Source organism: Siphateles boraxobius, unplaced genomic scaffold (assembly GCF_051911475.1).
Source record: "Siphateles boraxobius isolate OS27281-9 unplaced genomic scaffold, OSU_SipBor_1 13, whole genome shotgun sequence".
Classification (NCBI taxonomy): domain Eukaryota; kingdom Metazoa; phylum Chordata; class Actinopteri; order Cypriniformes; family Leuciscidae; genus Siphateles; species Siphateles boraxobius.
In genome coordinates, this window is record NW_027508733.1 from 16,253,521 (window position 1) to 16,275,703 (window position 22,183).

Sequence of the window (22,183 nt, forward strand, 5' to 3'; positions counted from 1 at the left end):
AGTATATTACTTTTTTAAATTTGTTTTTTTGTTTGTTTTATTATTTTAATAAAGTTTACGTTTTTGTGTTTGAACAAAAAATGTTTATTTATTGGGCGCTTTGTGAAAGTGTTATGTAGTATTATTATTATTATTGTTGTGGAATTATATTATAATGTGTGGAATTTAGTTTTAGTTTATAATTATATATATATATATATATATATAATTTACACGCGCGCACACACACACACACACATTTTATTTTATATGCTGTTTTTTTATTATCAATATTATTGTCCAATATAGTGTATATATAACTATATAGTATATATAAAAATATATTTTTTCCACTATATATTATTGGAATTCTATATTATTGTGTGAAATTTGATTTAGCTTTTTTATTTATTGTTCTTTATTTTAGTTATAGCCAGAATTGTGATATCCATAAATTCATAAATTACTAATCTAAAAGTATTTTTTGTTTTAAATTGTGCTTTTATAGTTAGTTTATAGTCAAGGGTTTATGTTGAACTTTTTTGGTCTCTTTTGTGATCATGTGAGAGGAGGCAAGTCTTTATTACTTGAGATGATTACAAGTCTTGTGCTAATTGTCTTCGCAAAGTATTTTAATCAAACTCGTCTGATTAGCTGCAGCTAAGGGAAAGAGATCATAATTAGCTTTAAATTACCCTCCTCACTTCATAATGACAAAAATGAGCTGTTGTTTTTCTTCTAATCATCAAAAAAGGTGTTTGTTGTTTTTAGAAACTTGGTAAATGTGAATGTGTTCATATCAAATATATCTATAATTGAATGAAATTGAATGAATAACTTTTTAATATAGTTAATATCTTATTTCTAAATCTGTTTTGTTATTTGTATTAACAGGAAAAGATTGATATCGAGCTCAGTCAGTCTTTTGAAAAAGACGAAACTTCCATCAAAATTGAGGACAGTGAGAAAATCTCAGAAAAGCCAGAGAAAACAGACCGACTGTCCAAGAAGACACTCTCAAGAGGTGTGTGTGTATGTGTTGTCTTTGTTTTTTTGGCAGAGGAGGTGTTTTCTCACAGGCCAGATGGATGCAACAGAATGTGTGTGATGAATCTCTCTCCATCTCTCTCTCAGATCCCAGTCAGGAATACACAGACTCCACAGGAATAGACCTCCACGAGTTTCTGGTCAACACGCTGAAGAACAACCCCCGGTGTGTGAAAATCCCCCCACCGTCTCATTAACACACCCTCATCTGAATGTTACTGCTACTGCTACTGCTACTTCCTGTCGATTCATTGAGCTTTTTTTTTTTTTAGGTCACTTTATTTCGATAGTCCACTTTGTAAAATGGACTGTCGAAATAAATTGTGACCTAGGTCACTTTAAATGGGACATTTGCAGTTTATTTAGTTTTGAGGTCATTTTCTATTTAATATTTGTATATAAATAAAATATTTTTAGATATTATGTTTTAATAATTATTTTAAAGGGATAGTTCACCCAAAAATGAAAATTCTGTCTTCATTTACTCATGTTGTTCATTTCTATAATACAAATGAATATATTTTATCTGTCCCTCCATTGAAATTCTGTACACCCAAAAGTCTGACGCTTCATAAAGTTCATAAAGAGATCGTAAACTAAATCCATGTGAATTGAGCGGGTTCAATCCTAGTCTTCTGTTCTGAGGAGACACAGTCGCTTTATATGATGAACAGATTTCATTTCGGCTTTTATTCACATATAAACATTGATCAGCAAACATAAATAGAAGCTCAACCGTACTTGCTTGACGCGCAAGAACAAACCTCATTGGTTCTGGCAAAAGCTCAAACGTGCTGCGTAACACGAGAATGAATCTCATTGGTTCTGGCAAAAGCTCAAACGTGCTGCGTCACACGAGAATGAATCTCATTGGTTCTGGTAAAAGCTCAAACGTGCTGCGTAACAAGAGAATGAATCTCATTGGTTCTGGTAAAAGCTCAAACGTGCTGCGTCACACGAGAATGAATCTCATTGGTTCTGGTAAAAGCTCAAACGTGCTGCGTAACAAGAGAATGAATCTCATTGGTTCTGGCAAAAGCTCAAATGTGCTTCGTCACACGAGAATGAATCTCATTGGTTCTGGCAAAAGCTCAAACGTGCTGCGTAACACGAGAATGAATCTCATTGGCTCTGGCAAAAGCTCAAACGTGCTGCGTCACACGAGAATGAATCTCATTGGTTCTGGCAAAAGCTCAAATGTGCTTCGTCACACGAGAATGAATCTCATTGGTTCTGGTAAAAGCTCAAACGTGCTGCGTAACACGAGAATGAATCTCATTGGTTCTGGCAAAAGCTCAAACGTGCTGCGTCACACGAGAATGAATCTCATTGGTTCTGGTAAAAGCTCAAACGTGCTGCGTAACACGAGAATGAATCTCATTGGTTCTGGTAAAAGCTCAAACGTGCTGCGTAACACGAGAATGAATCTCATTGGTTCTGGTAAAAGCTCAAACGTGCTGCGTCACACGAGAATGAATCTCATTGGTTCTGGCAAAAGCTCAAACGTGCTGCGTAACACGAGAATGAATCTCATTGGTTCTGGCAAAAGCTCAAAGTGCTGCGTTAAAATAGAATGAATCTCATTGGCTCTGGCAAAAGCTCAAACGTGCTGCATAACATGAGAATGAATCTCATTGCTTCTCATGCTTGAGCTTCCATGACCAAATTTGAATGCATCATGTACATTTACTAATCAATGTCTATGTGAAAAAAAACCTAAATTAAATCTGTTCATCATTTAAAGCAATTGTGTCTCTTCAGAAGACTTGAATTAAACCTTTCGATTCATATGGATTTATTTTACAATGTCTTTACGAATGTTTTGAAATGTCAGAATTTTGGGTGAATAGACTTTCAATGACAGAAATCTCTCAGATTTCATTAAAACATCTGTGTTCTGATGGAACGACATGAGTGCAAGTAATTGACAGAATTTTCATTTTTGGGTGAACTATTACTTAAGTATATCTATTAAAAAGTATGAGAAAAATCCAATTCTTTTTGCACAAGTATTGCATCTCTTCTTGGTTGTTAATGTGGATTGATGTGGAGCTTGTAGGCACACATTTGAATACTCTGGCACTTGTGCGCTGGATTCTCATCATGCTGATGAGCTGTAATAAATGCTAATGAACGCTGTTCTTACAGGGACAGAATGATGCTCCTGAAACTCGAGCAAGATATTCTGGACTTCATTAGTAACATCGAGTAAGTCGAGCCAAAAAAAAAAACTGTTTAAACTGAAGAACTGTTTAAACTGTTTAAACACACACATATATATAGCAAATTACTTAATGTAAATGTTTAACATTTTATTTTCTCTTATCTTCATTTTTATGCATATCAGTCCTAGGTTGAAATGATTATCAAAAATTACATGTATTTTAATAATTGGCCATTTTGAGTACATTTTCTGGGGGGGGGGGTCTTAATTTTTTTCAGAATTTTGAGAATTGTATGTAAATGTTAATAATAATATTGTATTTGTGTATGAGCATTAAATTGATTGAGGGGCCATTTTTACACAACACCGTTTTCAACTAAAAATGAATTAATGCACATAAATATTATAAAACCTAATATTTTATAAGTATATTTATAATATTTTCATCCTTAAATTAATTTATTGATGAGGTAAATAATTGTCTTTTTTTTTCTCCCCACAGAAGTCAGAAGAGGAAGTTCCCACCGATGACATCATACCACAGGATGCTCCTTCACAGGGTGGCGGCGTATTTTGGGCTGGACCATAATGTCGATCAGACTGGGAAATCAGTAATTATCAACAAAACCAGCAATACTAGAATGTACGTGTGGATTTAATGGTTACTAGCCTCAGTTGTTATAACTATGAAAGTTTTAATGTCATTTTTTTTTCTTTTCTTTTTTTCTCTCACAGACCAGATCAGAAGTTTTCTGAACACATTAAAGATGATAAAACGGATGATTTCCAAAAGCGGTACATCTTAAAGAGAGATAACTCCAGCTTGGACCAGGAGGATGGCAGGGTATGAATTACGAAATATATTCCAACTTAAATATATTCCTTACAAATAAATAAACTACTTGCAAATTCTGATTGAAATAATTCAACAACCAACAAATGTATTCGACAAATGTAATACAATAATACCGCAATATGGTATTAAAGATAATGTGTGTGTGTGTGTGTGTGTGTGTGTGTGTGTGTGTGTGTGTGTGTGTGTGTGTGTGTGTGTGTGTGTGTGTGTGTGTGTGTGTGTGTGTGTGTGTGTGTGTGTGTGTGTGTGTGTGTGTTTAGCTGCGGATGCGACTTAAGGATGACAGACGGAGTAAATCAATAGAGGAGCGAGAGGAGGAATACCAGCGCGCCAGAGACAGGATCTTCGCTCAAGACGTGCGTCTCCTTACCAAAATACAACACCTCATTATAAACCTATTATTAAGTTTTGTTTTTTATAAGTAGTGTTATTTATTACTTAGACATTTCTCACACAAAGTTGTGGTTTATACTATCATTTATCATATAATAGTTAATTTGAGCATAAATAATGTTTTGTACTTTAGCTGTAATATAAATTTTAAGAATGTAGTTTGCTCAAATGTTTTATTAATTTAGATGAAGCTAAAAAAAATTAACTATATATATATATATGTATACATATGTATGTGTGTGTATGTATGTATATGTATGTGTGTGTATGTATGTATATATATGTGTGTGTGTATATATATATATATATATATATATATATTTATATATATATATATATATATATATATATATATATATATATTAGGCTTGGGCGGTATCCAAACTTTGATACCGTCAAACCTCCTCCCTATTTTACCGGGGTATACAGTATTACCGTGACTAATTAAAAATTATGACATAAGGCTCAGACAGCGTCACCAAACTGTTGGCTTGTGCCTACACCGTTCAGAAACTGAATACCAGGAAAAAAAAAAAAAAAAAAGGCCATCAAGGCCAACCTGTCTGATCCCGGCTGACGAAATTAAATGTAATATGAGCCGTAGCCCTATGGTGGCGCCAAATAATTTTTTAACCCAGGTGCTGAGGGGGTGGTAGATATAAATACTGTTTATAAATGAGCAAAAATGGGACAATTAATAATATTTAATTATTTTAATTATGACAATTGTATTGATTTTATTAATTAATTTAAATTAAATTAACAAGCAAGAAGTGCATTTGTAAATCCGGTGACACGCGTCCATTGATTTTTATTAATAAAACTTTTCTGTCAGTGCTGCAAAGATTAAGTTGACGATCGCCATCTCCTAGTGAACACGCATATATAGAGAGAAATGCAAATCATGGATTACATAATCAGAAGGTATAGGCTAGCCTTTTTCTTTTAGTTTTGAATTGTTTCGTTTAAAGAAATTGACGATTGATATCTCCATAGTGAACGCGCCTATAGAGAGAAATGCACATCATGGATTAATCAGAGAGTATCCTGCCTATATTTCTTTTCCTTTTGAATTGTTTCGTTTAAAGAAATTGACGAATCGCCATCTCCATAGTGAAAGATAGAGAGAAATGCACATCATGGATTACATAATCAGAGAGTAGGCTAACCTATTTCTTTTCGTTTGGAATAGTTTCGTTTAATTTGATGATCAACATTTCCATATGCACGCACATAGAGAGAAATGCACATCATGGATTAAATAATCAGCGAGTGGCCTATTTCTTTTCGTTTTGAATTGTTTCGTTTAATGAATTTGATGATCGCCATTTCCGTATGAACGCGCATAGAGAGAAATGCACATCATGGATTAAATAATCAGCGATTGGCCTATTTCTTTTCGTTTTGAATTGTTTCGTTTAATGAAATTGCAAGCTTTATTTAGATGTAGGCCTATCTGTCATGTCTGTGAGACATACACTGAGTTTCGGTTAATTTATGATGAGATTTCAATGCAAGTGACCGCGGCGCTCCAGCGCACGATCATGTCATGATTATGTTGTCTGTTATATTTGATTCTTATTTATTAAATCCAGGCAATTGGTTGATAAAAATATATATAAAAATTAAGATACAATTTATACAAAACGAAATTCACTTTAAAGAAAGGCCTTTTACAAAATGAAACTTAATTAAGTGGTCAATGACTGACTCCCGATGCATCCCATCTTACTCGTGCTGTTCAGTTTTCATAATCAACGTAAAAAAAAAAAACATTATAATATTTTAACAAATATAAACTAATGCGTTTATTTAATGAACTCGGGGCAAAATGCATCCTCGCAGCACTGAGTGGGTGGTTGTTTCGGAGATGCGACATTAGGTTAGAGGTGTTTCCATCTCTCGCGGTCACCTTTTTTATTGCAACATTTACAAATTGCCTCGTCAGTATTTACCGCCTCTCCCTTCTCTCTCTCTCTCTTTCTCCTGAACACTGTCACTTGATGACAACTACATATGAATTTTTAGGTATTGAATAAATTATATTTATATATTATATATAAGTGCCGGTAATGACGGTATTGAAACTGATACCGTTGCTATTTTAAGACCCCGCGGTATACGATATTACCGAGATACCACCCAACCCTAATATATATATTGCACTTTACAATAAGGTTGTATTTGTTAATATTAGTTAACTGAGTTAGTTAACATGAACTAACAATGACAAATACTTCTAAAGCATTTATTAATCTTAGTTAATAATTTCAACATTTACTGATAAACTAGAATGTGTTAATATAGTTGAATGGATTTCAGCTAACATTTAACTAGCAATTAACAGTTGTACTTTTATTAACTAACATTAACAAAGATTAATAAATAATGTAACAAAAGGTATTGTTCATTGTTAGTTAATATATACTGTTAGTTTGTTTGTGTTTTGTTTTTTTAATGTGCGTCTATTTTTATCTGCAGGGACAAGAACATTTCCCTTTTGATAAAAGGTAAAAATATTAAACACAGTTACTAGTGTGTAATATGTGGGAGCTTCTTTATTGCTTTTTTGTTTGTCTGTTGTCTTATATACAGTATGTCATAATTGTAATGCTTAAATTCCCTCTAGAATTCAAGAGGACATGACTTTCATTAACACTCAGCAAAGACGACAGATATTCAGGTAGTTTTTTTTGTGTACTTTGTTTATTAGCTTAATTACGTACCAGTTATGAGACGGAGATTTGCGCTTTTTGGTAAATGGCAGCCATCTTTGTTTATCGCCGGGCTTTAATGCGTGAGTTGTTGTTGTTATTGTAGATTGAGAGACGAGCGCTCGGGAAACAGTCGTCAGAGCAGCTCCGAGAACGAGCTGAAGTATTCGGATCCTCGGCCCTGGAGCAGCACGGATTCAGACAGCTCCCACAGAAACCTGAAGCCCGCCATGACTAAAGCCAACAGCTTTAACGGCATCAGCCTGCTGATTCGAGGAGACAGTACGGCCAGCAGCAAGAGCATGGGGAAACTGTCTAAAACCAGTAAATAACACACCTTCATTCACCTATTGTCTAACTGGGGACTTGGTAATAGACTTTTACAGGGATGCACAATCCTTTTTTTTTTTTTTTTTTGCATCAACATGAAATCAAAACAATGCCTATTTACCTTTAGTCGTTTGCGAACGATTCATTAAGTTATTCAAAAGAAAAAATTTGAACTTTCTTCAAAATACTTGTTCCTGCCTCTGAAACGACTTTCCATTTCCTCTGACATCATCAGGCCTTATTTTTAAGCCCCTCCCCTTCATCTTTTCAACAAAATATAATAATTGTTCCTGCCTCTGAAACGACTTAACGTTACCGCTGACATCATCGAGGCCTTATTTTTAAGCCCCTCCCCTTCATCTTTTCAATAAAATATAATAATCGTTCCTGCCTCTGAAACGACTTAACGTTACCGCTGACATCATCGAGGCCTTATTTTTAAGCCCCTCCCCTTCATCTTTTCAATAAAATATAATAATCGTTCCTGCCTCTGAAACGACTTAACGTTACCGCTGACATCATCGAGGCCTTATTTTTAACCCCCCCCCTTCATCTTTTCAATAAAATATAATAATTGTTCCTGCCTCTGAAACGACTTAACGTTACCGCTGACATCATCGAGGCCTTATTTTTAAGCCCCTCCCCTTCATCTTTTCAATAAAATATAATAATCGTTCCTGCCTCTGAAACGACTTAACGTTACCGCTGACATCATCGAGGCCTTATTTTTAACCCCCCCCCCTTCATCTTTTCAATAAAATATAATAATTGTTCCTGCCTCTGAAACGACTTAACGTTACCGCTGACATCATCGAGGCCTTATTTTTAAGCCCCTCCCCTTCATCTTTTCAATAAAATATAATAATCGTTCCTGCCTCTGAAACGACTTAACGTTACCGCTGACATCATCGAGGCCTTATTTTTAAGCCCCTCCCCTTCATCTTTTCAATAAAATATAATAATCGTTCCTGCCTCTGAAACGACTTAACGTTACCGCTGACATCATCGAGGCCTTATTTTTAAGCCCCTCCCCTTCATCTTTTCAATAAAATATAATAATCGTTCCTGCCTCTGAAACGACTTACCGTTACTGCTGACATCATCAGGCCTTATTTTTAAGCCACTCCTCTTTAATTTTTCATCATAATGAAATAATTGTTCCTGCCTCTGAAACGACTTTACATTTCTGCATCATCGAGGTCTTATTTTAAAACTTTCAACTTCCTGTTATATTAAAATGCTTTTCACCATCCAAATTAATTCTTGATAAATAAAAACAAGTCCCCAATATAATATTTTTTTTGCGCTGAATATTGTTTCACTCTGAAGCCAGTTCATGTTAATTTTCAGGCTAGAGCTTCAGTTTCGAATGTACAAGTAAAATTAATAAAGTTAAGCTACATTTATAGCTGAGAACATTGATAACAAGTAGTTTTGAAACCTGGCACAGAAAAAGAGAAAATTAAGTTTTTGTTATAATTAGTTTAGTTTGAGTAAAAAGTAATAATAATTATGTCTGCTATGAACTGCTTTTTACATCAGCCTAATCAGACCATTACAGATGGTTTAAAGTTAAAATTAAATTAATATATTCAGATTGGCTATGGTCCCGATATAGCGTGCATCCCTATATATGTCTGTGGTTTTTTAAATGAAGGCAATATAATGTTTACAGACTACAGTTTATGTTGGAATTACCGTAATTAGGAGACATGAGATTCTGCTCCAGTCGAATCCCTTCCCCCGCTTTGTTTCTATGGCAATGCTAATAAGCCCTGTTCGGTATTGTACTTTATACTTATTTGCTACACATAATTCATATATATGTATATGTGTATTCTTTTGAACAAATAAAGTGCCATTAACTAAAACACAATGGAATATCAAAAATAAATCATGTAGTTTTGTTTTGTTTTTGACAGTGGTCAAATAGGACCAGTCAAGTAAAGAGTTTACAACTTCCGAATTCCTTAAATTTACAGTAATTCCAACATGAACCCTAAAATAAATGTTTTTATTTATTTTTTATTGTAGTTTGAGATCTTTTCTAGTTTGTCTTGTTCAAATACTACATGAACTGACCGTGTGTGTTTTCACTTTCACTATCCCAGTCCTGCTTTCCTATGCTCAGCGTTTTGTTCTTTTGAAGACCATTTTTTGTTTCATCATTTCATGTTCATGCTTTAAGCTGCCGTGTGTGTGTGTCTGTGTGTGTGTGTGTGTGTGTGTGTGTGTGTGTGTGTGTGTGTGTGTGTGTGTGTGTGTGTGTGTGTGTGTGTGTGTGTGTGTGTGTGTGTGTGTGTGTGTGTGTGTGTGTGTGGTGAATCTCTCTGCCCTCTTTTTTCACCTATTTCATGTCCATCGAGGAACAGCTATGAGAACACATTCATATTCATGGCCGTCTGCTCTCTGGATTCATTGGTTATTTATGCTCTGGCATTTAGAAGCTCAAGGAGTCGACGCCAATATATATTTATCACTTTTAATATTTAATGGCACTGCTATTAAATGGCACTTCCGTTCAGCAGCCGCTGGATCTCTCCTCATGGCCAGTTACGTTTGAACAGCCCTCTGAATGATCACGCATTCTGTTGCTGTTATACATCAGTGGTTTCATCCAGATATAAACACATCAGATAAGAATTTTTTATTTATTTAAATAGTTAAGTATATTTATTTGTTATTGTTTCATTTTGTTTTGTTTTTTCAATTACTAACAAAAATCACTTATGTGGTTTGCAGACAGATTAATACTTTAACTTTATTTTATTTTTATTTTAATCATATTATTTTTAAATCAGATTCATTCTGAACAATCAGATTTCATGTAGTTTTCATCGGTATGAGACTATTCTGGATAAATATGTTAAAAAAGTAGCCGTAATAATGATAATTTATAACAATTTATTAAAGCTGCAATCCGTAACTTTTTTGGGTTAAAAATTATCCAAAATAAATTTCTGAGCAAGTACATCACCAGCCAGTGTTCAAAACTATCTGCTTGTCTTAGCTCGATTCAAAACGGTAAGCGTGGAATAATGTTTTTAACTCCAGTGGTACTGGTGGATTTCCGTGGGAAATTCGAGCATGTCTTAACGTCATTACGTCACATCTGTACACATACAGAAGGAGTCTCGGCTAGTAGGCTATATTGCGTGTGAGGATGTTGGAGGTGGAGATTTATAGCCTTTTCTCACAGCACTTAATATAATTAGACTTATTAATTTGATGGCGGATCCAGAAAGGTTCAAACGACAATCACCTGTGACACCTGGAGTTTCACCCGTTGTAAAATGCAAAAGACTTCGGAGTGGCTACAGAAAATAAGAGACTGCAACCGGGCCCATGCGAAAACAAGGATAAATATTGGAAGGGCATTAAATGTAGTCACGCAATGCTGATGTTGTTAACATTAACAATTTGAGAAGAAAGTATAAACGTTTTGACGTGATATGATAAGCGATCGTTAGATTTAATCAGCGCGATTTACTGCAATGCTTTTTTTCCCTTAGTTGTTCAGAACAAAAGTGGATGTTTGTTACTTGTTCAGATCACATTTTCCAGTGAAAATTCTTATTTTGGTGATATTTCCAAAAAGTAGAATCTGTGATTGCGAATGACAGTATCCACACCGGCGCGGTGACTGACAGCCGCACATTCTCCTCAAAACATTGGATTCATCCGCGCTGTGCCGTGCCGAGGCACAACCCACGTAAAGTTGATAATTCCGCGAATAACTGCAATTGCAGATTTCGAACAGAGATGGCGACAAAAGAGGCAAAACTACGGACTGCAGCTTTAACAAAAAATATTATTTTATTAAAAAAGAAAAATAAATATTTTATCAAATTAATTAATAATAAAACAAATTAAAGAATTCTGATTATTAGAAAGAAATCACCAGATGAATTTTTTTTGCCATGATTTTTATTTCGACCACCATTCATGGTTCCGCTTCCTCTTTATGACATAATTTCCTGTATCTGTTTTTAGCCCCGCCCATCATCCCCTCTTCATTAATTTCCTCATCTCCCACCTGACAGTAAAAACTCTTTCGCTCTTCACCCTCCTTCAGGTTCAGACTCCTCTAGTAGCGTAGGTTCTTCTTCCGGGTCACTCTCTCGGCCTGCACAACTGCCGTTACCCGCCCCCGTTGTTCCCCATCCCGGTCGGGGCTTCACCCCAGCGGCCCCTCTTCCGGCCGTGCCCATCGGGGGCAGCGCAACCGTCCCGGTCTCTCAGAGCGCAACTACTAACTCTAACATTAATACTAACGCTAGCTTCTACATTGTTCCTCTGGACACCACCGCCATCCCACCTGGCAGCGTTCTGCTCAATCCACAGACAGGTGGGTACTTCCTGAGTCCTGAACAACATTTACTTCAAACGATGGAGGTTACGCTGCGTATTCGACATACTAACTTTCCTTACTAATTCAGTGTTGCATGAATGAAGTAAAAATTCGAATGTAGCTGTTTTGCGTTAGTGTTTTTATAAGTGTTTGTTTGTTTTTTGTCCCGTAAAGGTCAGCCTTTTGTTAACCCCGATGGCAGCCCGGTGATCTACAACCCTGCCATGACATCACAGCAGGGGCGGGGCCAGCAGCCCATGTCTCTCCCACCCCCTCCTCCTCCGCCTCTTCCCCCTCCCCCTCAACCTCAGCCAGCCAATCACCTTCTAGCACAGGTCAGGAAAACATTTTACTATATAGTTATATATACATTTTACTTTGTCTTATATTTTTGGTCTTATATTTTAATATTAAATATTTAAATAACTATTTTATCTAATCATTTAGTTCAATTAATTTAGTTTAATTTGTCCCGTTTTGTTTAATAATATTTTTGTATTTAAATTATTTATTTAATTTAGTTACACTTTTCTTATTTTTAGTAATTATTTTCTTACATTTTTTGATACATACTTTTCTTTTATTTACTTGTTATATTATTGAATTTAATTTATCTTTTTAATTTTTTATTTACATTTATTTAAATTTTTGTAGTTTTTCATAATATTTAAACAGTATTTAAATGTATATAATTAAATAAATTTGTAATTATATTCATCATCATATTGGTTATTGGCCGTAGTGTAAAATAGTTATAAGCTCTCACTATCTCTCATAATTGTAATATATCAGGCAAATTTATTCTTGTATTAATTTTTTAAACATGTTTAAGTTTTATTTACTTTTTTTTAATTATTATTCTCATTTCTTCTTTCATTTAATTGTATGCATGCAAAACTGTATACATTGTATCATATTGGTTATGGTTCATAGCTCAAAAATTACATGGTATATATAAAAATAAAATATGGTATTTAATATGGTTTGGTAATAAATAGGTAATTTAAGTTTTTTAATCACTTATGGTGCTAGCGAAATTTTATTGTCAGAACATTGACACATTTGTTTAATGTTATTAATCTATGACGTGACTTCCGTTCTCGTTCATTCTGACCTTCCTTTTCTGTTCAGTGCTGTTTTGTTCTCTTTCTCTTTGTCGTTGTGGCCTGATCCCGTCGTTCATCCTCTCTTCTTCTCTCTCTCTCTCGGTGTCTCTGCAGTCGTCTGCTCAGCCTGTGCAGTTTGCTGCGGTCTCTTGTCCTCCTCTCCTGCCTGCTGCTTTCACTCAACAATACACTGTGGTACTTCTCTCTTCCTTCTCTAAACTTCACTTTTCTCTTCCCTTGATTTATTTAGGGGCCGTATCTTGGAAAGCATGGAAAGAATTTTTCGGTTAATTTGAAATAAGTTCAATATACGATGCACTAAAATTCACAGCTCTTAAACTTTTCAAATTTTTTAAATAATTAACTTCATTTAATATTTGATTTATTGATTTATTTATTTTTAGATTTTTCTGGTTAATTTGAAATGTTCAATATACAATACATCCCCTAAAATTCTCAATCCTTGAACTTTCAAAATTGTATTTAATAATATATTTTATTTTAGTGTTTCAACTTGTTGTTTATTTGAAATAATTTCAATATACAGGACATTCATACCCTAATAGTCACAACTTTTAAAATATTTTCTATTAATTTAATGTTTTTATTAATGCTTCAATAATTTTTTGTTTCGTTTTATATTGTATATCATTTTTAGATTTTTCTTTTTCATTTGAAACAAGTTCAGTACATATCCTAACAAGATCCATTTAAAATTTATTTATGCATTTTATTCGATTTTTCTTGTTTATTTGAAATACGATACAATACATACATGCCCTAATATTTACAGCTCTTAAACTTTTAAAACTTTTAATTTTACATTTTATTTATACATTTATTTATTATATTTTATATATTGTGTATTATTGTATGTATTATATTAATTTATTCATTTATCTATTAGATTGTTCTTGTTATTTTGAAACAAGTTAAAATATTAATATATAAAATAATAATAATAATAAATATTATTACAAAAGTGCAGAATATGGCACCTTTAATTTTTTGTCCTATTTTTTCTCCCTATTTTCTATTCTCTATTTTTCAGTCTTTAATTCTTTTCTTTGTTGTTTTGTTGGTTTATCCCTGTTCTTTACCTCAGTCATTTTAACTTTTTGTTTTATTAATTTCCATATTCTGTGGCATCCTGTGATCAGAAACTGGATGTCAAAAGAAACTCTGTTCTCGTTTTATTTCCGTTCCCTCAGTTTCATTGATTAATCTCTCCAAAGTTTCAAAAATGAGCCCCATGTGATTTGTGTTACCCAGCGGAGCCTAATGACTGAATTGGGTCACTTCTGTCATATTTCTCACTGTGTGACCCTGTTTCCACCAAATATAACACCCTCATTAACAAATTCAGACCACATGAATAATTAACCACACCAGATGTTGTTACTACTTTAATAAAAAGATGTCTGCCAGGGGTGATGTCCTGGTGGATGAGGGGCAGGACTTTGATCTGAGCTTAAAGTCCTCGCTGTGATGCCCTGGTTTAGTTTTTGATAGAGTCCCATGATCTCATGACACCTTCAGCGTGTGATCCACTTCAACTTTTACAAATATATCTCATTTAGTTGCGTAATCAAATGAAGATGGGCTCTTGGGTTTCAAATGAGAGAAATTGATTATAAAAATGACCCAATTGTAATTTAGAATCTTTTTTTAAATTTTTTTTAAGAATTGTAAAATTGGACTATTGGTTAATTTTTTTTTTTTTACCAACCCACAAGGCCTTGATTAAATAATTAAAAATAAATATTACATAAGTAGGCAATGATTTCCTACATAGCTTTGTTATAGTCACACTTTTTTCTTGTGTGTGTGTGTGTGTGTGTGTGTGTGTGTGTGTGTGTGTGTGTGTGTGTGTGTGTGTGTGTGTGTGTGTGTGTGTCTGTGTCTGTGTCTGTGTGTGTATGTGTGCGTGTACAATATCTAATAAACTTTTAATAAAAAGATCATTATTATTTTTTTCAATATTTGTTATAAAAGTGAATTTGAAATGTTTTGTGTGTGTATTAAAACAGCAACAGGACGGCTTAAGTGCCCAGTTCAGCCAGATGAATCTAGTTCGGCAGCCTTCAGGTGACGGTCCGGACCCCCACACGGGCCTCTACCCACAATCCCTGGTGCTCCAGAACCATCCGTCCAGCGGCTACATGCTTCCTTCAGCAGGACAGCCCATGAGCGGCCATCCCTACCCCCATCCACCACCCGTCAATCAACCCATCCTACAGCCACATGGATACATACAACAGCCCGTGCAGCAGGTATCAACACACTTATGGTGCATTTTCAACTTATATGAACATATAAATTATAAAAATTATTTTCTTAAGTAAAATATATACAGTATTTATATGTAAAATCTGTATTAAAATCACATTTACAATAGTGTAAATTATAAAATGTCTATATAGTACCTTTTTAACACATAATTAATTGTATAAAGGTAAATACAATTTATTATTAAATTAAATAACTACATTTTATAGCATTTATATTATTATATTTATATAGCAACTGTTTTTTTTAAATAAATGTAAAATATGTATTATAACATCCGATTTTATAAATAGTTTTTTCTCGAATAATGTTTTACTTAAATGTTCATTATCAAATTAAATAACTACTTTTATTTGTATGTATACATTTATAATTTTCTTTTTAATTTAATTTTTGAAAATTAAAATTGTAAAATATGTATTAAATCACATTTAAAGTAATGTAGATTATAATATATTTATTATAAGTAGCTACGATTTAGACCATTTCTTAAAAAAAAAAGTTATAAAGGGTTTTCAAATACATGTATACCGGTAAATGTAGATGACATTTAAAATGTAGATTATAAAAAAATGTATTTAGAATTTTTTTCGCACCTTATTTTTTACAATTAAATATTACATTTAAAAATATTTAAGACATTTTTTTATGTGTGTATATATATATATATTTATATATGTATATGTATATATATGTGTCTATATATATAAATCAAATGTATACCTGTGCCGCCGGAATAATCAGACTTTAATGGTGTGTGTCTGCAGGTGTCGGCGTGTTACTGTGCTCCGGGTCAGTACTCGCACTCAAGCCAACACTACAGAGCAATGACGCCGCTACACTACAGCGCCCCCCAGAGTCAGACACTGCCACCGCAACAGACCGGTACAAACACAGCCTCTACACACTCACTTTCTGTCCAAGAGTCAGCAGAAACAGGGCTTGGTGTCGGTGCGCTCTGATTGGAGCGCTGGGAGACGGGGCCGTGTCACTGTATGAGATTCGTAGTCATTCTCACAGTGAACCGGTCTCTTTTCCCAGCCCTCACTCCTCAACCTTTGACCTCTAACCCCCCACACACCCCCTTTCTGCTATCAGATTTTTGTTACCGGACGTTATTATGTCAATATATTCATAAATTACATTTAAAATCAACAGATCGTGAGCCAGAGTGCTGTACAGCAGAAAACCAACTAACAAACAAATCAATAAATAATTGATTCATTACACAATTGCCATAGGCTATATTTATTACAAACAATACATTCATTAAAAATATTCACTGCCATGTCACTTAAAGTTAAATTGATCACAAACAAGCAAAAAAAAAAAAAAAAAAATTTATATATATATATATATATATATATATATATATATATATATATATATATGTGTGTATATATATATATATATATATATACTATATATTCATTACCACATAACTATAGGCTATATTGATGGGAAAATAAATAAATATTTACTACCCACTCACTAAAAGCTATATTCGTGATAATAAATAAATAAGTAAAAACTAATTACCCAATCACCAAAAGCTATATTCATAACCTAGACTAAAACCATGCATTTCAGGAAAAAATAAAAATATTAAATTATATAAGATAAACAAAATTTAATGTTGAAAATGAATCGTTTATTTTTTAAAACGTTTAGCTTATGAAATTTATTGAATGTCAACTTTTGCCTCCGTTTCTACAAGTGCTTTTTAGTGTTTCCAGACACAAATAAATTGGAATAATTTATTGAAATAAATGATATTTCATTATTTTTAAATACTTGCATTACAATTGTGAATTCATCCAAAGTATATATAAATATTTAGCTAATTATTGTCATACTAAGTATCAAGTGGCATACATTTTTATTAGCATAGTGACATGCTAACAAGCTCTCAGAGGATCATAGCAACAACCATGCAGTGCTGAGTGGAAATGATCACTTACATTTCCTTCTAAAAATGTAAAAACCTGGTTAGAAATTAAATTGGGTGAAGCTGTAAGAGAAATGAAAGAAATAGAGAAAGGCTGCAGAGGTGGTATTTTAGAGTGTGTGTACCCATAGTGACATTGAAAGAGCCCCTTTCACAAGCACTGTGAAGTGTGTGTGCGGGGCTCGTATGGTCGAAATCGACAGGCTTTTATTCTCTTCACTGTGGCCTTGCAAGGGCAGGTAAAAATAGCGGTGCACTCGCGCACGCACACACACACACACAGGAGGAACGAGCCGTCTCTTCATCTCCACTGGATCTGATGAGAGGAATGAGAATCGCTCACGTTTAGATGCTCTGTCATTGTCCATCGTAAAGATCTCAATCTGCACACAATCCCTACTAGACGTCTCTTAAAAAAAAATTATTATAGTTATTATTATTGATCATTTCAAACGTGTGTGTATCAATTCAGTGTTTGCAAAAAAATCTTTACTAATTTATATACATTACTAAAATGAAATATTGTGAGACTATATTATACTATATGTAATTGCGATACAATAATATGACAGACGTTTATATTATTATTATTATTGTTATTATAATTATGTAAAATAAAAATATATCATTACAATCCAAAATGATATAAAATATTTTTTGAAATGGAGTATTTAAGTTACATTTTTAAATATTAAATATTACAATACTATTATGTATAAACTGATTATAATAAACATTATCAGTCTGGCTCATAGATGTTAATTAGGTGACAACATTTACCCAGACATCCTAACAGATTTGCTGTAAAATGCTGGTAAATAACAGACTATTATTATTATCACCAACTATTTTGAAGACATCACAAACTTATATCTAATTTTTTCAAAACTTGTATTTGATGACACGAACTTCACTCTTTTTCATCAGAAGCGCTACTATTTGCCACAAACAGTCTAAGACTAAGACATGCATTAACGTCCATCTGTTCCCGCTCATTTACACACCAGCCCACGTCTTTTTACTTCATTTCACTTATTTCAGTCTTTTCGTAATTAAACTGCTATTTAAAAGTTGTTTACAGCTTTAATGTTGCATAAAACCCCTCTTTGTTTTTGCACTTTGTCCTTAATGTTTCACTTCCAGATGTTGTTTGTTCGTCCTTCGTCGGATTCGCTGTTGTTTATGCTAATGAGTTGTCATTTCAGGTTTCCAGACGGTCATGCCCGGTCAACCCCCCAGCTACCAGGGCATGATGGGAGTTCAACAAACTCAAAACCAATCGCTGGTCAGCTCTCAGGGCGGAATGGCCAATCAGATTCAGAGCGTTATGGTGCAGTATCCCACAATGCCTCCGTATCAGGTCAGTGCTGCATTTTGCAAATCTCCTAATTGTTTTCTCTGTACCTGGAGTGATTTTGATGAAGTAACGCGTGCGTTTGGCAGGTGTCTATGCAGCAAGGTTCTCAGAGCGTTCAGCAGGCAGCCTATCAGCAACAGATCATGCTGCAGGGACAGACCAATCAAGCGCCAGCGCCCTCCGGCAACATGCAGGTGTATTACAGCATGCTGCCGCCAACACAACACTCTAGCATCAGGTAACACGCATTGAGATGCATCCAGTGCATGTCAATGCATTTAAAAGTGAATATTTGCTTTCAACCAATCAGATTGAGGCATCGCTGATTTGATTGGGCCTTTAGTGTGTCTCATGTCAACTTTCTGTGTGTCTGTGTGCACAGCTCAGCCGTTGGCTTCCTCTCACCGCCGGGTTCAGAGCAGATGTCGTTTCCCAGAGCGCCCTCCCCATGCGGCTCTCAGCCAATCACAGGCCAGCAGTGCACAGGTATCATAGCTGCCTTCAGTGTACAACTATCCATAATGTTGAAAATTTAAAAAAAAAATATATATATATATAAAAGTTTTCCCGCCTTTATGCTCCAAACCAAGGTGAGACAATTTTGAGTGCATCTTAACCGCTCGCAAATTTTTGGTATATTTTGGCCAAATTTTGGTATATATATTTGGTACATAATCAATACTCAATTGTATATTCATATTATATTTCTAAAATAAATAAAACTTTATCAAAAAATTTATTGTAAAAGAGTAGAATATTATTAAAAATGTTTTAAATGTAAACAATTTTTTTTTTTGGGTGAAAACTCGAACTCACCTCTAAAGCGCAGTGTCATTTACTAACTAACGGCAGGTTTCTTTTTAGTCTTTGTACATCTCTCGGTTTATAAATTGAGTACATATAATGAGCTTTGAGCAGTTCTTTTCTCATTTTGAAAATGTTTTACTTGGCTGTTTAATTAAATCTTGTTTACAATTCTGATTTCTGCCTGTGCCTTACGGGCGTTTGTGAAGAGTTCATCACACGTTTCAGAAGCTGTGAGAAGACTGTTTATTTGAATAAACCTCAGTCTTAATGAACGCTCAGCTTGTGTGTGTGTGTGTGTGTGTGTGTGTGTGTGTGTGTGTGTGTGTGTGTGTGTGTGTGTGTGTGTGTGTGTGTGTGTGTGTGTGTGTGTGTGTGTGTGTGCGCGTGCATGTATAGATGAGGTGATGATTATGTTGCTGAAGAAGAGGGTGTTTTTAATGAGGAAGAGGCGAGACCCACACACTTTTTGACCTTTCACTGTTTAATAAAGCACTTTAATTGGCGTGTGTGTGTGTGTGTGTGTAGTGGTACATTTCATTTTTGCCTGCTGTCGAATAATTCAGTAGCAAGCAGTGTATTTTCAACACCACTGATTAATATATGTCAGTTCTAAAGGTTAATAAGAATATTGTGTGTGTGTGTGTGAGATGGTATTATATTAGATCTGCAATGATGTTAAAAATAATTGAGAACAATATGATGTCTAAAAGTTTTAAAAAGTCGTTTGACTGTAATGGTTGACCTTAATCAATATTAATAGTGAATTTTATTTGTATATATTAATATATAATATTATATTAATATTTATTATGTATTATATATAATTATATTAAATTATTAAATTAATAATACAAGAATGATGCTACTATATGTGTGCAATAGTACTTAAGACAAAATATTAAAAAAATAATAGAAAACAATGTGGTGTCTAAATGTTTTAATGAGTCTGTTTGAAAATATCAGTATTAATAAAAATATGTATTGATATTAATATTTAATAAATAGTTTAATATTTTGATAATTTACATATTGATTTAAAAAAATTATTACCCTAACCCCTTGTATTTTATTGCAATCTGTCATTTAGATTATTATTAAAACCATTAGTTTTCACAAACTTACTTTAAACTTTATTTTTTAAACATTTCTAGTTTATTTTATTACAGTAACTTATTATTTAAAACAGTAATTAGATTAAATAATATTTTTTTAAAATATGAATAAATTAAAAGAGTGATACATTTTAATACCATTTCTGTTTTGTTTTTTTATTCACAATTTAAAATTTAAGAGTAAATAATTAGTATTAAATGTAAGTAGTTAAACGAATGTGTGTGTGTGTGTATATATAGAGATGCATATCTTATATTTTCTGTCTTATATTTTAATTATACATATTATATATTTGAATATATATAATCCCTTCTCATTTCCAGTCCAAACACTTGTGGTTAAAGTGTGTAGTAAAATCTGTGCTGTGATTTCCAGCAGTGCCTCCGCCGCCCCCTCCTGGTGGAGTGGTGATGATGCAGTTGAGCCTTCCTCACAGCCAGCAGCCGAGAGCCCCGTCTCCACCGCACTGGAAACCAAACCGCTACTACAAACCCAGCGATCTTCCCCCGCAGGACGTCACGCAGGTACAAACATCTGCATTAGATCCCATGTGACGTCACTCTCAAGTGACGCAACACACATGACCTCTCTCTCTCTCTCGCGCCTTCTAGAATAATCCGCAGCAGCTGCTAAGCCCCTCCTCATCTCCGGCGCAATCTCCTGTTCCTACCCATCTGGTCAATCTGAAGGGTCCTCGTCCTGGCCACGCCCCCTTTCCCATCATGCCCCAGTTTTCCCGCCCTTACGCTCCAGGCCAAAGTGAGCCAATCCGAGTGAATCTAATCTGATTAGCTCATAGCTTTTGGTACATTCTGTTATATATTTTGGTGTGAGTTTAGATAACGCTCGTGTTGGTGTGTTCACAGGTGATGGCAGGTATCCTCCTCTGATTGGGCAGCCGCTCCAGTATAACCCTCCCATCAGACCCCCACTAATGCACGGCTCTCATGTGGTCAACCACCACCATCATCATCATCTTCATCACCACCAGGTTGAACACACACACACACACTGCTCTCACACTCATGTTCAGTTGATCTAACAAGATTAATGTGTATCTAGCGTCACCTTCATCCACATCGTCATGTTAAACACGGGAGTTTCTTGTTGTTCACACACATCGACTGACGTTCGGCTCTTTCTCAGGGTCCTGTGGGTATCCGGCACGGCGTGCGCAGTCGAAGACCCCCAAAGAAATCACTGTCTACTGACATGAGCACTGGAGAAACGGGTACGAAAACATGAATTATGAAAATACAGATAAATATTCAGTAGTTAAGTATTGATAAACTTTGATAAATTGTCATGATTAGTCTGATCGCTGAAATACAATTTTGAAATACAATACAATTATGGGGACCAAAAAATGTCTGGATAAATGCATAAATGCAAATCCTATTTGTGTACACTTATGTGTATACATAAAAATTGCAATATATATTAAATTATATGTGTGTGTGTGTGTGTGTGTGTATGTATATATGTGTGTGTATATATTAGTGCTGTCAAATTGATTAACCGTGATTAATTGCGATGTGTGTGCACAAACACATACATGCACACACATATATATACATATAATTAATATATATACATTAATATATACATATATATATATATATTCACAAATAATATATATTTGTGCATGTCTGTGTGTATATATTTATATATATATATATATATATATATATATATATACACATACAATAAAACCAAAATTTATTCAGAC

At 34.1% G+C, this 22,183-nt stretch overlaps 1 protein-coding gene and 1 long non-coding RNA gene across 22 annotated transcripts in view; both read left to right on the forward strand.

Moving 5' to 3' along the window:
* The window catches only part of r3hdm1 (R3H domain containing 1), a 41,831-nt gene that overhangs the window by 17,870 nt on the left and 1,778 nt on the right, over positions 1-22,183 (forward strand). For 5 of the 21 annotated variants that reach the window (XM_077226150.1, XM_077226153.1, XM_077226148.1 and 2 more), the window contains 20 exons: positions 874-1,003; positions 1,114-1,192; positions 3,175-3,234; positions 3,693-3,833; positions 3,926-4,034; positions 4,307-4,402; positions 6,921-6,949; positions 7,069-7,122; positions 7,260-7,477; positions 12,009-12,169; positions 13,055-13,135; positions 14,971-15,213; positions 15,997-16,114; positions 18,383-18,537; positions 18,621-18,772; positions 18,917-19,020; positions 20,830-20,978; positions 21,066-21,213; positions 21,321-21,445; positions 21,601-21,685. In XM_077226150.1, the coding sequence (XP_077082265.1) occupies positions 874-1,003; positions 1,114-1,192; positions 3,175-3,234; positions 3,693-3,833; positions 3,926-4,034; positions 4,307-4,402; positions 6,921-6,949; positions 7,069-7,122; positions 7,260-7,477; positions 12,009-12,169; positions 13,055-13,135; positions 14,971-15,213; positions 15,997-16,114; positions 18,383-18,537; positions 18,621-18,772; positions 18,917-19,020; positions 20,830-20,978; positions 21,066-21,213; positions 21,321-21,445; positions 21,601-21,685 (2,437 nt within the window). Of the gene's footprint in view, positions 1-873; positions 1,004-1,113; positions 1,193-3,174; positions 3,235-3,692; positions 3,834-3,925; positions 4,035-4,306; positions 4,403-6,920; positions 6,950-7,068; positions 7,123-7,259; positions 7,478-11,558; positions 11,832-12,008; positions 12,170-13,054; positions 13,136-14,970; positions 15,214-15,996; positions 16,115-18,382; positions 18,538-18,620; positions 18,773-18,916; positions 19,021-20,829; positions 20,979-21,065; positions 21,214-21,320; positions 21,446-21,600; positions 21,686-22,183 lie in introns of all 21 variants that reach the window. The other 16 variants (XM_077226157.1, XM_077226155.1, XM_077226161.1 and 13 more) reach the window with 6 other exon arrangements.
* On the forward strand, positions 19,516-19,844 carry LOC143735852 (uncharacterized). Its single transcript, XR_013203308.1, has 2 exons — positions 19,516-19,653; positions 19,738-19,844. It is a non-coding gene; the product is annotated as an uncharacterized LOC143735852 (long non-coding RNA).